General features: G+C 41.9%; 1 protein-coding gene across 1 annotated transcript; it reads right to left on the reverse strand.

Moving 5' to 3' along the window:
• Positions 1–12,848: 12,848 nt before the first annotated feature.
• ccl20a.3 (chemokine (C-C motif) ligand 20a, duplicate 3) lies at positions 12,849–13,670 on the reverse strand. The gene is made up of 4 exons (XM_034183181.1): positions 13,549–13,670; positions 13,330–13,444; positions 13,174–13,248; positions 12,849–13,083 (listed from the first exon to the last, which is right to left on the reverse strand). The coding sequence occupies exons 1-4, from the start codon at positions 13,613–13,615 to the stop codon at positions 13,041–13,043; spliced, it is 300 nt and encodes a 99-aa protein (XP_034039072.1). The 5' UTR covers positions 13,616–13,670; the 3' UTR covers positions 12,849–13,040.
• Between the last annotated feature and the right edge of the window lie 4,409 nt (positions 13,671–18,079).

An 18,079-nucleotide genomic window follows, 5' to 3' on the forward strand; every position in this document is an offset into this window, starting at 1 on the left:
CATGAGGACAGCTTGTACTGTGGCCCACTGATGATGTGATGGATGGATGCAGGCCCTGCACCCCAGGGTGCTGGATGACCCCCTGCCTGTGGTGCCAATGACCGCATGCTCATCTCACTAATGCACTTTGTTTTTGATGCAACTCGTTTTTTCTGTTTCCTGTTTCGTCAGCTTGATTAAAAAATCTTTATAAAAACTGTTAGAATGGCCTAAGCAGTGGGTCACCTCTCTGAGTCTGGTCTGCTTGTGGTTTCTTCCTCAACATCATCAGAGGGAGTTTTTCCTTACCACTGTTATCTGTGTGCTTGTTCTAGGGGTTGATAAGGTTAGACCTTACTAATGTGAAGCACCTTGAGTCACCTTTGTTGTGATTTGGCGCTGTATAAATGACATGAAGTGACTCAGACGTGAAGCAGATAGCTCCGTGCATTGTCAGAAAGAAATGATGCAGCTGTCAAAAAAAAAAAAAAAAAATGAGTGTCCCCACCCATCACTAAATGATGTAACATGGGTCCCTAACTTCTCACATTGTGACAGAAAAGGGCACTGACCAAGTACGAAAATGTGATTAGTTTGGAGTTACCTAGACAACAAAAAGAAGGCTGAATATTGTTTTAGAAGCACTTTTTTTCATAACCCTATGGTCACATTAGCTACAAATGGCCGCTACAAGCAGTTGGCTTTGTCAATTGATGGATGTTCTGGGGACGTGCACGGTAACATCTCTGTATATTGTCTTGTCAGTCCCTTCAGAGGCATTATCTGATTGCAAAAACAGAGTCTTTACATTTAGAAGTGTTTATTTCTCACTAACATTTACAAAATATTTGAGAAACATTAGCTTTATACAGAAATACAGGTATTGGGCCATCTTGGATTCTTGTCTATTTTGGCCCCGCTTAGATGGCAGCAGAGCATCCGTTGTCTCCTGCTACTGCAAAATGCCCACTCTGATTGAAAATGAATGGCAAGTCGTTGCTTTCCTTCTGTTGCTTGTAGATATGACCGTAGGGTGAAGAGCCTGTTTTACAAATAACATCCTGTCACCATTATGTTCTTCTGCAGAAGGATCTGAATCATAGTCTGTCCAGTGCATCCAGAAAGTATTCACAGCGCGGCACTTTTGCCACATTTTTTTTCTTATGGCTGTATTGCAAAATGGATGAAATTAGTTTATTTTTCCTCAAAATTCTACACTTAATTCCACATAATGACAATATGGAAAAAGGTTTTTTTTTTTTTTTTAAGATTTGGTGCAAATTTATTATTAATAATAAAAAAACAAGGAAATTTCATGTACATAAGTACTCACAATATTCGCCATGAAGTTCAAAATTGAACTCAGGCGCATCATGTTTCCACTGATCAACCTTGAGATGTTTCTACAGCTTAAGTGGAGTCCATCTGGGGGAAAATTCAGTTGATTGGACATGATGAAGGGGAATGTCTGTCATTTGGTACATTCCTGTTCTGTCAGAATCTGTCATTTGTAAATTTGTTTTGGGACTTGTGTGGGCTCTGCTGTTTGCAAATTTTTGGGGGACTTGAAAAAGTGTTTTGTCGTTTGTATCAGTGTTTTGCATTTTGTAATTTTGACTTGCACTTCCCAGTCCTGCAAACTACATTAATCTGTTTTTAAATGGTTTGTACATTTTTAGGGTCGCATTTTTATTTAAATTAAATGATGTGGCATACTAGCTATGTTAGCTACTGTTACAAGCTAGCGTTGACAGTATGACTGGGCCATTGAATAGTTTGCTTCCCAAACAGTAAATGAACATTACATAAAGGGAAGGTTTTTGTTTTGTTCAGTATTGTCTTACAACTGACTGCAAACTACATTAATCTGCTTTAAAATGGTTTGTGCATATTTTAAGGTCGATTAAAAAAAACAAGATTATGTAGCGTGCTAGCTAATATGACAGCTACTGCTATAAACTAGCATTGGCAGTATGAGGAGGCCACTGAATAGGTTGCTTCCCTAACAATAAATTAACATTTACATAAAGGGAATGCTTTTGTTCCATCCAGTATTGTCTTACAACTGACTGCAAACTGTGTCAATCTATTTTTTGTCTTAATGTGGCAGGGCTAATGATTTTGCTTCTGCCAAGTCAACAGCATTTCCGTTCTTGTACGTAAAAGTGCAGCACCTGAAGGAAAGAAATATAACAAGCAATGATTTGTGACGCACAATCCAGACAGACAGCGATGCAACTGAACACGTGCATCATCCTTTTCCATCTCCATCTCCCTCAATAGTCTGTATCATTTTATTTCTCTCTTTCGCTGTCGTGTCCCACTCTCCCCAGTCTCTCTGTATTATTCATGGAAAAGCACTCTGTGCAGTGGTGCAGAACAGCGATGATGATGTAATATAGTGGCTGGGAGCGTGGCTGCGAACTGTCATTTGGGACAGATTCATGTGAAAAGAGAAAATGCTCTGTTTGTTCAGCTTTGTCAATGTTGCCGAAAGCCAAAGTTGCTGGTCAGGGATTGGACACGAAATGCAGCAATCATAAAAAAATATTGTGCATTGTAAATCGTGGATCACCACATTTCAAAGGCCCGGAATCCATCTGTGTGATGCACCTTGCTGAGCACGTACTCAATGAGTGTCAGGGAAATGGTGTGGAAACACAGCTGAAGTCCCTGTTGTGCGTGTGCTCCAGTTCCATCTGAGCATTGTCCCATGGTACATATGTAAAGGTTTCACTCATGAATGATATAAGCAACAAAAGAATGTGCTTTACAAAAGTTCACAACACCTTTTTGAAGTGATTATACCTCCATCTAGTGTTCAAAGAGGTTTTTATTCATTAATATTTACAACTCTTCAATCTCTCACCATGATTTAAAAAACGTTTTACGGTAATGTTTTTTTTTTTTTTTTATCAAATGGTTATACAAACCAGAACCATGAAACTGTTTTTCGAGCCCCAAGCATAGAAAAAGCTGAATTTTAGGATTAAACCCATGCTAAAATGTTCCACCAACAGTGATGGTAGAAACATTTTGAAACTTTGAAATAAATAAGCCTTTTGAAAGAGAAAATAATTTACTGTTTCAAAATGCACATAACACAAAATGAACCAAATGCTTCAAATAATGGTTCGGTGTTTCAAAACACTTGAAATAATAAAGGAAACATTTTCTTCAGAAGGATACAAGTATATGAAAAACACAATGTGATTATTTCATTGAAACACTACACAAATGAAGCAGTCACTATTGAAAATGATCCACTGTTTCCAAATAATCAAAACTTTAAAGGACTGCTACAGTTTCCTAGTGACTGAAATATTTTGTTTTTAAATTGCTTCATATTCACAAATTCCTCACTCACTCATCTTTTTATTGGGCACCGCAATCTCGTTTGAGGGCGGGCCCTAAAGGGGTAAAATATAACACACGAGGTCTGTTAGAAAAGTATCCGACCTTGTTATTTTTTTTAAAAAACCATATGGATTTGAATCACATATGATTGCGTCAGAGAAGTTTAAACCCTCGTGCGCATGCGTGAGTTTTTTCATGCCTGTCGGTTGCGTCATTCGCCTGTGAGCAGGCTTGGAGTGAGGTGTGGTCTACCCCTCTCGTCTATTTTTTATTGCGAATAAATGTCTGAACGATTTGGAGCTTTGCTGCATCAATTTTTTTCCAGAAACTGTGAGAGACCTCCAGGTGGACACCGTTTGAAAAATTAATATGGCTTTCAGGGACGATTTTATGGGGATTAAACAGATTACGGGGTGTTACTGCCGCTTTAAGGACGGCCCACAACTGCTGAGAGCGTGGCGCGCTCCCAGCCCCCATCGACAGGCTGACACCCCGCTGGAACAACCAGATCATTTCCAACGTGAAAGCTTTGTTGATCCGGGACCTCGTCTGACTTTCACAAAAAGGCAGAAGATGTGGACATCAGCACTTTATCAGCACATTCCACCGTTACAGGAGTTTTTTTCATGGAAAAAGAAGCGGAGGGACGCGCCACCGTGCCGCTCATGGTGCGGCACAAAACCACCTTGGTGTTGGTCTCACAGGACAGCTTAAAGGTGGATTTCAGACGGCTGTTGGTTGCTTTTCAGTCGTGTGATTATCCGATTGTGATTGTGCTTGAGCTGGACCTGCCCCAACATGTCCTGGAAGGCTTCATCACGGCGTTGACAAAAACTCCTGTAACAGTGAAATGAGCCGTTCATTTTTAAACTGGACGCTGTCTTGATCCGGTATGTAATCTGACTAGCACAGGAATTGTGAAAAGACGTGGACATCAGCACTTTTCCGGCACATTCCACCATTACAGGAGTTTTTTTATGGAAAGAAAAGCGGAGGGACGCGCCACGGAGCCGTTCATTACGCGGCACAAAACCACCTCGGTGTTGGTCTCTCAGGACAGCTTTCAGGTGGATTTCAGATGGATTCGGGTGCTTTCCAGTCGTGTGAATATCCGATTGTGATTGTGCATGAGCTGGACCTGCCCCAACATGTCCTGCACATTAAGACAGACGCGTGGAATTCCTCCACACGTCTGTCTTAATGTGCCAGAAAAGTGCTGATGTCCACGTCTTTTCACCATTCCTGTGCTAGTCAGATGACATACCGGATCAAGACAGCCTCCAGTTTAAAAATGAATGGCACATTTCACTGTTACAGGAGTTTTTGTCATGGAAAGAGAAGCTGCTCCACCGCGTGTCACGGTGCAGCCGCTCGGCGCAAAGCAACGCCGTGATGAAGCCTTCCAGGACATGTTGGGGCAGGTCCAGCTCATGCACAATCACAATTGGATATTCACACGACTGAAAAGCAACCGACAGCCGTCTGAAATCCACCTGTAAGCTGTCCTGTGAGACCAACACCGAGGTGGTTTTGTGCCGCGCCATGAGCGGCACGGTGGCACGTCCCTCCGCTTCTTTTTCCATGAAAAAAAACTCCTGTAACGGTGGAATGTGCCGATAAAGTGCTGATGTCCACATCTTCTGCCTTTTTGTGAAAGTCAGACGAGGTCCCGGATCAACAAAGCTTTCACGTTGGAAATGATCTGGTTGTTCCCGGGGTGTGTCAGCCTGTCGATGGGGGCTGGGAGCGCGCCGCGCTCTCAGCAGTTGTGGGCCGTCCTTAAAGCGGCAGTAACACCCCGTAATCTGTTTAATCCCCATAAAATCGTCGCTGAAAGCCATATTAATTTTTCGAACGGTGTCCACCTGGAGGTCTCTCACAGTTTCTGGAAAAAAATTGATGCAGCAAAGCTCCAAATCGTTCAGACATTTATTCGCAATAAAAAATAGATGAGAGGGGTAGACCACACCTCACTCCAAGCCTGCTCACAGGCGAATGACGCAACCGACAGGCATGAAAAAACTCACGCATGCGCACGAGGGTTCAAGCTTGTCTGACGCAATCACACGTGATTCAAATCCATATGGTTTTTTTAAAAAAATAATAAGGTCGGATACTTTTCTAACAGACCTCGTATATGACATAATTTTTCTACACCTGGGGGCAGCCCTCATATTTCCCCGTCAGAAACATGGTACTTTCTCACATTTTTTGCACAAATTACACAGCAAACAAAGTGAAAATGCAAAGAAAAAGTGACGACGCAGTGGAAAGTGGACATATGTTGCGGTTTGTTTATGACCCGGAGCTCAAACATGTCGAGGCAGATTTGCAGGCGAGAGAACGCAGCTAGTCTGGGAGCTGTGTAGGCTAACACTTACCGACACAACCTCTCACATTTGCTTGGTCTTCCCTTCTCCACTGGGAATCAAAAAGCTGCACTTTTTGCGACTGCTTTGGTGATTGCAAACAAAAACAAAACAGAACACCATTTTCCCATTAGTGATGATGTTTGTGGGGAGAGACTAATACCTGGGCGGCATGTGGGAGTGTTAGCACAAACCATTTGGAGGATGGGGGGTTCAGCAGAAACCATTTTAAACCGGCACATCTTTAACCGGTACGACTGCTAGGTGGCGCTATGTTTTAAGTTTACCGAGCCGGCCCGAATGGTTTGCGCTGAAACTCCCACACGCCACCCAGGGATTAGTCTCTGCCGTGTTTGTGCTGGCTGTCCTCAGATGTGGTCAAATCCCGCGATATCACACGGGGGTTCAAACGAGACTGCGGTGCCCTATTCTGAGCATCACAGGGGGCTGGAACTTGTCCCAGCAGTCACAGGGCGTGAGGCAGGGTTCCCCCTGGACAGAACACCAGTCTATTGCAGGATCACATATAGACCAACAAACACATTCACACCCACGGACAATTTAACCTTTCTGATCCACCTAACCTGCATGTCTTTGTATGTGGGAGGGAGACCGGAGCACCCAGAAAGAACCCACAAAAGCCCCATACATCAAGATCACAGGTGAGAATCGATCCCATAACCTTCTTACTGTGAGGCAACAGTAACCACTAAGCCACCATGCCACCAAAATACCTGAACATGCCAAATGAAACAGTTTGTTTAGAAAAATGAGTTATGTCAGAATTCCTAAAATGGTAATGATCCACTTGTTTCAAAAATGGTTTCACATTTCAAAATGCTTGACATGACAAGGGACCTATTTTCACAATCTATGGTGTGTATGGTCCACACAAAGCATAAGTGGGTGATTCTTAGACTATGGGCACTTATTATGTCCTTTCATCATATTGTATGAAAAACAGAAAAAAGGGGAAATTTCACACTTTTATAGTTATCTTTACAATGAAAGTGTGTTAAGAAATTTGTTGTAGTAGTCTATGATGACTTTTTCACCTTTTTTCAGCATCATTATATGCAAATATTGCAGTTTTGTGCTTGTCCCACACCCAGACTTTTGATCTTCAATGATAAAAATGAATGGTAAAGAAACGTTTTTTCTAATGTTTTAAAATATCTCTGAGTAAAATATCAGTAAAATAATCAAAACATAATTGGGGTATTCAATGTCATACAACTGTTGTGATTTTTTTTAAACAAAATGTAGTTGTCCCACACTATTGCCGTAATTTCCACCACAACACTGTAATGTCCCTTTAAACAGTTTGTATGAAAGATTGTTTGGGTAGTTTCTATGGAGATAAACAGTGACATCAGAGCACATGTATATAGCGCCAAAGCACAACAAACAGTTGCCCCAAGGCGCTTTATATTGTAAGGCAATGGTGTGGTGGAAATTACATTTACAAGGCCAATAGTGCCCATAGTTAAAGAATCACCCAAGTATATTTTGGGTATGTCCAACTCCACTTTACTATTTACACAACATGCTCAGGATGCAAAGAGGTGGAATTTATGCGTAAGTCACTTAATTAATCCTGAATGTGTTTTGTGCATGAAGTTGTCATCTGTCATTCCCTTTTAGACAAAAGTAAGCCAGCACCTTGGCTCATTGCTATTTAGATGGTGAACTCAGAAATGAGAGGTGGTCTGATAAGGAAATTATTCTATGAGTGGTAGCAGCTCCACGTGCACACAGTCCTTGGTGCTCCTATTAACAGTAGCCAGTCCTACTATAAAAATATGGTACAATAACGGGGTATTTGTTCAGTAGTTTTTACTTTTATTTCATTGTTAAATCTGTTTTAAATTAAATTTTGTTGTAGTTTGCTTTGCTAATGTGAATGCCTGTGTGTACAAGCTGAGTGTACGTGTTGTGAACCTGCTGACGTAAGTGTCGCTAAAACCTCTGCGTTCAACCAGGTTTTCAGTGCAGTCGCTTTCTGCTCAGTGCTTCCTGATATTAACGCACCAGCGCTGCCTCTGGCTACACCTCATTTTTAGACAAACACATCAATTGATGCACACATGCACATAACTAGTGCATCAGTTGTGCATGAGCAAAGACAATTACATTGCACTGTGTGCTGCTTTGTTTGCTTTGATGGAAGATAGAGCCCCAAATATGAGATACATGAGACTTAAAGCTACAGTGAGGAAAATAAGTATTTGAACACCCTGCAGTTTTGCAAGGTCTCCTGTTAGCTTTAGCTTGTTAGATAATTGAGATAGGGGTGTCTTGCCCATGCTTCACCTCTTTACACGTTATGGGTTGGCCGAGACTTCGGCAGAGTAAGCACTGCCAAGAGAGTAACAACCAGAGCTGCACTATTTAAGTTTCAAATCTATTCTTCCAAAAACCCGTGGGTGAAATCACAGAGGGTTTGTCCAGGATATACAGTTAGGAAAATAAGTATTTGAACACCCTACGGTTTTGCATGTTCTCCCACTTAGAAATCATGGAGGGGTCTGTAATTTTCATCTTAGGTGCATGTCCACTGTGAGAAACATAATCTAAAAAAAAAAAAAAATCCGGAAATCACAATGTATGATTTTTTAATCATTTATTTGTATGTTACTGCTGCAAATAAGTTTTTAAACACCTACCAACCAGCAAGAATTCTGTCTCTCACAGACCTGTTAATTTTTCTTTAAGAAGCCCTCTTATTCTGCACTCTTTATCTGTTTTAATTGCACCTGTTTGAACTTGTTATCTGTATAAGAGACACCTGTTCACACACTCAATCAATCACATTCCAACCTGTCCACCATAGCCAAGACCAAAGAGCTGTCTAAAGACACCAGGGACAAAACTGTAGACCTGCACAAGGCTGGGATGGACTACAGGACAACAGGCAGGCAGCTTGGTAGAAGACAACAACTGTTATGATTATTTATTAGAAAGTGGAAGAAACACAAGATGACTGTCAATCTCCCTCGGTCTGGGATTCCATGCAAGATCTCACTTTGTGGGGTAAGGATGATTCTGAGAAAGCTCAGAACTACACAGGAGGACCTGGTCAATGACCTGAATAGAGCTGGGACCACAGTCACAAATATTATATTAGTAACACATGATGCTGTCACACACTCCTCAGCCTCCCCGGTAAGGTCTATTCCAGAGTACTGGAGAGGAGAATTCGACCGATGGTCGAACCTCGGATTCAGGAGAAGCAGTGTGGTTTTCGTCCTGGTCGCGGCCCACTGGACCAGCTCTACACGCTCCATCGGGTGCTCGAGGGTTCATGGGAGTTTGCCCAACCAGTCCACATGTGTTTTGTGGATCTGGAGAAGGCGTTCAACCGTGTCCCTCGGGGCACCCTGTGGGGAGTGCTCCGGAAGTACGGGGTCCGGGGTCCTTTGTTAAGGGCTATCCGGTCCCTGTATGACCGCAGCAGGAGCTTGGTTCGCATTGTCGGTAGTAAGTCAAACCTGTTTCCAGTGCACGTTGGCCTCCACCAGGGCTGCCCTTTGTCACCGGTTCTGTTCATTATTTTTATGGACAGAATTTCTAGGCGCAGCCAGGGTGTAGAGGGGGTCTGGTTTGGGAACCACAGAATCTTGTCTCTGCTGTTTGCAGATGATGTGGTTCTGTTGGCTTCATCAAATCAGGATCTTCAGCGTGCACTGGGGCGGTTTGCAGCCGAGTGTGAAGCGTCCGGGATGAAAATCAGCACCTCCAAATCCGAGGCCATGGTTCTCGACCGGAAAAAGGTGCTTTGCCCTCTTCAGGTTGGTGGAGTGTCCTAGCCTCAAGTGCAGGAGTTTAAGTATCTCGGGGTCTTGTTCACGAGTGAGGGACGGATGGAGCGTGGGATCGATAGACGGATCGGTGCAGCATCTGCAGTGATGCAGTCGCTGTATCGGACCGTTGTGGTGAAGAGAGAGCTGAGTAAGGGGGCAAAGCTCTCGATTTACCGATCGATCTACGTTCCGATCCTCACCTATGGTCATGAGATTTGGCTCATGACCGAAAGAACGAGATCGTGAGTACAAGCGGCCGAGATGAGTTTCCTCCACAGGGTGGCTGGGCGCTGCCTTAGAGATAGGGTGAGGAGCTCAGTCACTCGGGAGGAGCTCGGAGTCGAGCCGCTGCTCCTCCACATCGAAAGGAGTCAGTTGAGGTGGCTCGGGCATCTTTTCTGGATGCCCCCTGGACGCCTCACTGGGAGGAGGCCCCGGGGAAGACCCAGGAGACGCTGGAGGGACTACATCTCTCGGCTGGCTTGGGAATGCCTTGGGGTTCCCCCGGAGGAGCTGGGGGAGGTGTGTGTGGATCGGGAGGTCTGGGCGGCTTTGCTTGAACTGCTGCCCCCGCGACACGACTCCGGATAAAGCGGAAGAAAATGTATGGATGGATAGATGGATGATGCTGTCATGGTTTAAAATCCTGCAGGGCAGCAAGGTCCCCCTGCTCAAGCCAGCACATGTCCAGGCCCGTTTGAAGTTCACCAGTGACCATCTGGATGATCCAGAGGAGGCATGGGAGAAGGTCATGTGGTCAGATGAGACCAGAATAGTGCTTTTTGGAATCAACTCCACTCACCATGTTTACAGGATGAGAACAACCCCAAGAAAACCATCCCAACTGTGAAGCATGGGGGTGGAAACATCATACTCTGGGGGTGTTCTTCTGCAAAGGGGACAGGACGACTGCACCGTATTGAAGGGAGGATGGATGGGGTCATGTTTTGCGAGATTTTGGCAAACAACCTCCTTCCCTCAGTAAGAGCATTGAAGATGGGTCATGGCTGGGTCTTTCAGCATGACAATGACCCCAAACACACAGCCAGGGCAACTAAGGAGGGGCTCCGTCAGAAGCATTTCAAGGTCCTGGAGTGGCCTGGCCAGTCTCCAGACCTGAACTCAATAGAAAATCTTTGGAGGAAGCTGAAACTCTAAACTTGAAAGATTTGGAGAAGATCTGTATTGAGGCTTTTCAGGTTTCAAATCCCACAAAACCTCAGAGAGGTCGCTGCGCTGTGAGATCTCAGTAACATTGAGAACTGCATTGAGACACTCTGATCTAACCGCTGCACACGGACAACACAATTAACATCGCAACATAAAAATATTTTTATATTGTGCCTAAAACTTTCATGAATATATTCTCTTGTTTTTTAGACGATGTTATTGCATTTGTTTTATGTAAACATGCGAGAATCACAGGTTGTCTCTCCGTTATTTTCAATGGGAGCTGCTACGCTCGCTTCCTGATCAGGTCATTCTGGGGGAAAGTGATGTTTGCTCTTTAACGTCTTGATTATTGTTCTTTACAACACTGTTTGTCCTCTTTGTTTCAGACTAATATATATAATATGTCTGAAATTCGATTTGCGCTTATTAAATTCCACGCAGATTAAATGTAGTAGACACAGATTTTTTGTTATAATTGTTTTAGCAAGTTTTCAGGGTATCATGCAGCAGTCTCTTATTAATGTGATGAAAAGCATAAAAAAATGACATTTTTGTAGTATAATATTCATTTATACAGTTGTCATCGTATGGATTCTCTATGTTGTTTTGATTGCAATGACTCTCTGGCACGCAAGGGATTATGGGATACGTGAAAACCCCAAATGGAGAAGTGGACCAAAATCCCTGCTGCAGTGTGTGCAAACCTGGTAAAAAACTACAGGAAACGTTTGACCTCTGTAATTGCAAACAAAGGCTACTGTATCAAATATTAACATTGATTTTCACAGGTGTTCAAATACGTATTTGCAGTAGTAACATGCAAAGAAACATTGTGATTTCCGGAATTTTTCTTTTAGATTATGTCTCTCACAGTGGACATGCACCTAAGATGAAAATTTCAGACCCCTCCATGATTTCTAAGTGGGAGAACTTGCAAAATCACAGGGTGTTCAAATACTTATTTTCCTCACTGTATAGGGCCTTTCTGACACAATTTAGTTTTTTCAAAATCCAAGGGTTTATTTTTGTAACATGATGCAAAATTACAGCTCATTTGAATGAAAAGGACATATTTATCTGGGGGGAATTCCATAGCGAATATTGTCTTTTTCTTCATTGCCATCATACAGACTAACTACAGGAGGAAGCACATGTGCACATGTGTGAGATTTTGAAATTACTTGTGACCCTTCTTATGTTAATATCCATGAGATTTCTTATAAATCACTCCCAAATCTACTAAATGTTAGTCACAGCATCTGATTCCTTGAATTCCCCCCCAGGGTTTGAAATTCTAAATTTTCTAAATATTCCTTTTTGCAACTGTAAACCTAACCCTAACAAACTGAACCAAAAATTTGCATCAGTTTTTTTTTTTTACCAAAATTGGAACAACTTTATCTTTTGACCCCTGTACAAACTGAAATGGACCTTTGTCATTGTTTTTGCTGTTTCATGGTTAGTCTAAACTATACCTTTTTGGAATTCTTATGATCAGACAAATAATATGATATACTTTTCAATATGATTGGAACATTTTTAAATTTTGACCCCTGTGCAATTCTTTATTGACCCCTGTAAGTCATGAGAGGGCAGCTCCAGGATACCTCCACATCTGAAAATAAGTAATAGTTCATTTAGAATATGTGTGTCAAATTTCATGGTTTAGTCACAAAATGCACAATCATTTTGCCTTTCTGCTGCACTAGAATGGAATCATTTAAGAATGTGATTTTACAGGCTGACAGGTTTAACTCAACTCTAGTCAAGACTTCTGTGTTTTCAAACATATCAATGATTTTACACTGAACTACTGCACAATATGTTTGTGCACTGATTTTAAAAGTCCTCGTGATGAAATTGTGCAGGAATAAAATATTTTAGGATTTAGGTTAGAATAATTATATGAATGGGAGTTTATTTAACGTCAATGTTAATAACACGTCTGCTTGCATTGAAATACTTCTGCAAAAACAACACCCATAACTTCTTTGTGCTGATGTCACATTGCTCTTACCACGTTGTCTCTCACTGCCGCACGCAAACCTCCAGAGCTGGTCAAACAAGGAAGTAAATAAATGCTGGCAGTGCATGTGAAAAGTGTCACACCCACTTAAGAGTGAAATACCACAACATCACACACAAATTGAACAAATTCTGATTTTTTTTCCCCAACAAAATTTAATGTTGCTACCTTTACAAATGATACAAATACAGCATCTTACATGCACAAACGTTTATCAAAAATAGATTCATTCACATTGTACACTGCTCTTACAACTGAGCCGACACTTATTGCACAGCAAAAGGAAAAAAAAAGAAGACGTGAAGCTTTGTTGCATTCCTCACATTAACCGCATTAAGCCTGCGAGGTCTTGATGTGAACAATTTCTGCTTTTTTCCTGCAACGATAAATCATTTAATTATTGTTTTGTTACACTTATGAACATCTTTGACATTAACAGGTTAACTTTTTTTTTTTTAATGCTCACCTTAAGTGGTTGACATAGTCCATCACCCAGTCAAAAGCAGGATTGGTGCACACTTTGCCTCTTTTTGTGTGGAAACTGTAGAAATAAGGAGTTGTGTGATTGATTTGAACTTATCATATTTATAGAGCAGCTGAACATAATGTGATTGACACTCACATGATGGCATTGATTGGACACATCTCTTTAACAGTCTGGACTGAATATCCTTTGATATTATTCAGCGGTATTTTGCCTCTGGTGTATTGTCGACAACATCCGTGACTGTGATAAGCTGTGAATCAAAGGACAGCCTGATCAGATATGACAAATAACACCAAAGACAGACAGCGACATTTGTCTAAATAGTTAATTAAAGATGTTGAGGTGTGGACATACCTGCAGATGTGCATACATCTGACAGACAGATGGTGAGGAGCAGGATTAGACCTTTGATTTGCACCATTTCTTCCTCTGTATTGGCAGCTGTCGACTAGACTGTCCTCAAGTGGAGTTTGACGGGTTTTACTGAGCCGCTGCTAATCACAGCAGCTTTATATATTCCTCAGAGAAACAGGAAACTTCCACTCATAAAAGAGACACACGGGCTTTCCTTTCCCGCATCACAAGTGTACGGCAACAACAGAAAAAAACTCCCCTCACTTTCCCCAGTGAATTTACAAAATGAAGAGGCGGGTATGCAAACACAATGGACTGCTGGAATTTATCCCCTTTATTACTGAAGTCATGTCAGCCTATTGTGAAGCATGTTGGATGGATTTAATAAAAAGCTGCAAAACTTTAGCATCCCGACACTGGCTTCCAGTCACTGCAAGATCGGATTTTAAGGTACTTTATTAGTTTATAAGATTATTCATGGACTTGCACCTCCCTATCTGGTTGACATGGTAAGCCCCTATGTACTAGCTCGGGCCCTGCGTTCTCAGGGTGCAGGACTTTTATGTGTTCCCAGGGTGAATAAAAAGTCTGCCAGTCACAGAGCTTTCTCCTACCGTGCCCCAGCTCTGTGGAACGATCTCCCGGCACACATACGGCAGTCGGATACTGTGGAGACTTTTAAATCTTGTCTAAAGACTCATTTCACAGGGTGGGTGCACAATGAGAAAAAGCTCTTTGACCTGCTGACTTCTTTTTCACCCTGGGAAGAAGAAGTATCGTATCGTACCGTATCGTATCTATCGTATCGTATTGTATCTTATCGTATCGTATCATACCGTATCGTATTGTATCGTATTGTATCTTATCGTATCGTATCATACCGTATCGTATTGTATCATATCATACCGTATCGTATCGTTCCGTACCTTACTGTACCGTACCGTACAGTATCGTACCGTACCATATCGTATCGTATCATATCATATATTTTAGCTCATTAAAAATTTCGTCTGATTGTAGCTCCTTTACCATATAGTGGTTTGTAGAGGAAATAATAAAACATTAACAACATTCAGAGCATTCAGAGCTGTCAGGAAAAGGAATTTACCTGTCCTCACTGCTAAGGCTTTTAATAATAATAATAATAATAATAATAATACATAACATAACACCTTCAAGTTTAGAGAATAATTCTCTGAAGTTGAAAGGCACTCAAAGGGTGCATAAACCATTATTACATCCACCAACTGATAGTTTTTTTTAAACCTTCATCGATAAGTTTATTACCCCGATCAAGGAGGTTATGTTTTCAGTGCTGCTTGGCTGTCAGCAGGAATCCATAAAAATACTGAATTGATTTTCCTCAAATTTGGTGAAGGGGTGGAGCATGACCCCAGATAGAAGCCATTAATTTTTGAACTGGATCTGGATAAAGGGATGGATCCATGATTTTTTCTTTTTAAATCTTTCTTTATCATTCCAAGATACAACAATTTAACGGATTTTCATCAGTTTCTCTAAAAGTAGTTCATAGGTCATCATGAAAAAAAAATATATCAGGGATTCACATTATCGCAAATTTGGTGAGTGTGATTTTCAATTTCAATTTATTCAGTTTATAAAAGTGCCAAAATCACAACAACATTGCCCAAGGCGCTTCACACAAAACAGTTCAAAAACAATTTAAAATGAGATAAAAAACACAAATTAAAAACACAATTAAAAAAAGAGCAAAAAAATTAAAAGAATAAAATTTAAAAAGAATTAAAAAGAATAAAATACAACACACTGTATTAACCGTAGCACAAACAACTGTTGTGTGTTGGGGGGTGTGGCTGGATGTTTTGGTGTTCTTTTCTTTTCTTTGCTCTTCAGGTGGCATGAGAACTGATTTGTCTGTGGAGAAGGTGCTGGCTGAAGAATCCTCACCCTCATCAACATCATGTGTAGCACCTGTGACTGGTGCTCACATGCAACCTTAAAGACTTTCAGCTGAAGCAGATAATTGGATGGCGTTCTGCATTTAAGGCATGTGTGATTCAAGCAGAACTGCCGGGAACTCGACCTTGTGATGTTCGTTTGTGAGACGCTGAGGACCGCGCCTGGGTTTGACACATCGAGCCCGTGAAGCAAGGAAGGGTGAGGACACATGCTGTCAGCACACGTTAAAGGTAATTAAGTGTTTGATTAATTGTTGATAGTAACTTGGTGTTTTGTTACACAGTATACTTGAATTGTGATGAGAATTGTGCAGCTTGCTTCTCACTGCTGTGGCGTGCAGGATAAGTGATCCTCCACCTGTTGTGAGAAGCTGCTCATTTGCATAAAGTTAAAAAGATACAGACCTGAATGTGTTGCTGATAGCGTGTGTCTTTTGAAAGATATTGTTGTAACTGCTGACTTACCTCACCTCTTCTTGCTTCACAGAGAGTCAGCTTGTCGTGTCCACCTGGGGGGTGTTTGTCTGGTGGTAGTGGGTCCAGGAACGCCGGGCTTCTATCCTTTTGGGCGCTTAAGAGCGTGCCAACAGTCACTCCACCAGAAGGACGTTCTTTCAGTTTTGTACACATTATTATGCACAGGTGAAAAATAAATTGTTTCTGTTGTTGGAACCGCTTTCTGGTTATTTTTAGCGCTGGGTGCTGTCTGACGCAGGTCCGCTCCTCCACCCGCGTCGACACATACCAACAACAACACAAACAGTCCTGCATCGTGTGAGCGCAAAATCCCGGGACGGTACACAGAGTTTAAGCTAAGTACGTCGGTGCCAGTCCATGAACAACTTTATAGGCTAATAATAGAACCTTAAAGTCTGATCTCACAGAGACAGGTAGCCAATGAAGGGATGCCAGAACAGGTGTAATGTGGTCAAACTTTCTGCTCGTGTCAAACGTCTGGCAGCAGCATTCTGAACCAGTTGGAGACTCCTGATACTGGACTGCGGCAACCCTGAAAATAAGACATTACAATAATCCAATCTGGAAGAAACAAAAGCATGAATCAGGGTCTCGGCATCAGCCAATGACAATGGCTGATGTAACTGAACAAACTGAGCTAGAAACCTGTACTCTATTTTTTTTTTTTTCACATAATCTGTGAGCATACAAACACAATATTTACCATAAAAGTTTTATATTTTTTTATTTGTTCAGCTGTGAACCACCAAATGTCAGTGAAATTGCTAAGGCAGTGAAACAGCTGAGGGCAGGGGACACTCCAGGGATCTACAGTTCCTCTAAGTTCCTCCAGGTGGGTAGAGATGTTCTCCTGTCATTGCAGCCCATCTTTCTTTCAGTCTGGAAGACAAGTATCATCCCTACATACTGAAATAAAGTGACCAACAACTTGATGCTCAGCAACCAGAAGAGTCTGGCTTCAGACCCAAAACGTCAACCATCGACCACATTCCAGCTCTGTGAGTACACATGGAACACAGATACTGTGAGTACTGTATGGAGCGTATAGGCAGACTCTCTGAGGTTTTTCCCCAGTGAAAACTAGTGTTTATCAGGGGTGTGTTCTGGCTCCTAAATTGTTCAGTGCTTTTATGGACTGGATGTTGGGTAAAGTTGAGGAAACCAGCAACTTAAGTGCTTTTGCTGGCAAGGAAAGATTTACTGACCTTGACTTCATGGACGATGCTGTGATCTTCGCAGAATCAATGAATATCCTGATTGTAGCACTTGAGAAGGTGAATAAAGAATCCGTGTTTGGGTTTGCAATTGTGCTAGATCAAAACTAAGAGCCAGGTTTTTAATGACTTCCTGGTGTTAATGACTTCATCTGTATGTGATGAAAGGGTTGAACTTTTAGAGTCAAGTCAAGTAAAATCTGGTCTGGTAGCATGCTCTGGTGCTGCTCTTCACCACATCCATAACACCTCGGAACCGCCTTGAGTCCTGGCGTGGCAACCATCCAGGCAGACAACCAGTCTATTCCCACATCTCTAAAATAATAAATAAGAACTTGTAGAGGCATTCACTTATGGTTACTTTTGAAAGGTGATGGTCCATCACAAAAAAGGTAAGCCCCTTCAGCTGCTCCTTTGTTTTCACTCAGGGTCACCACAGCAGATCCAAGAAGGGCCTGCATATTGAACTGGCACAAGTTCTACACCGAATGCCCTTTCTGACACAACCCCACATTGCATGGAGAAATGTGGCAGGGGTGGAGTTTGACCCAGGAACCTTCTGCACTGAAACCAAGCACACAAACCACTTGGCCACCACTCCTTCCAGGTGATGGTCCATCACAATGTGAGTGATAATCTTAGCCGTTTGTTTGACACAAAGTCATTCCAGCAGTACCCAAGGATCCTCCAAAGAGAAAGTGTACCACAATATCCAGTTGTTGTTGTACGATTAACCACCTTAAGCTCTCATTCATTCCAGCATCCACCACTGTACTTAATAAGGAAGAAGACACATCTAGGATCTTCTTACTTGACACTTTAGCATTCACACTTGTTTCCACATTTATAATTACATTTTTAATATTATTTTTATAGGGGTTGTGAATTTATAGATAGTAT

Source organism: Thalassophryne amazonica, chromosome 12 (genome assembly GCF_902500255.1).
Source record: "Thalassophryne amazonica chromosome 12, fThaAma1.1, whole genome shotgun sequence".
In the NCBI taxonomy this organism is placed as follows: Eukaryota; Metazoa; Chordata; class Actinopteri; order Batrachoidiformes; family Batrachoididae; genus Thalassophryne; species Thalassophryne amazonica.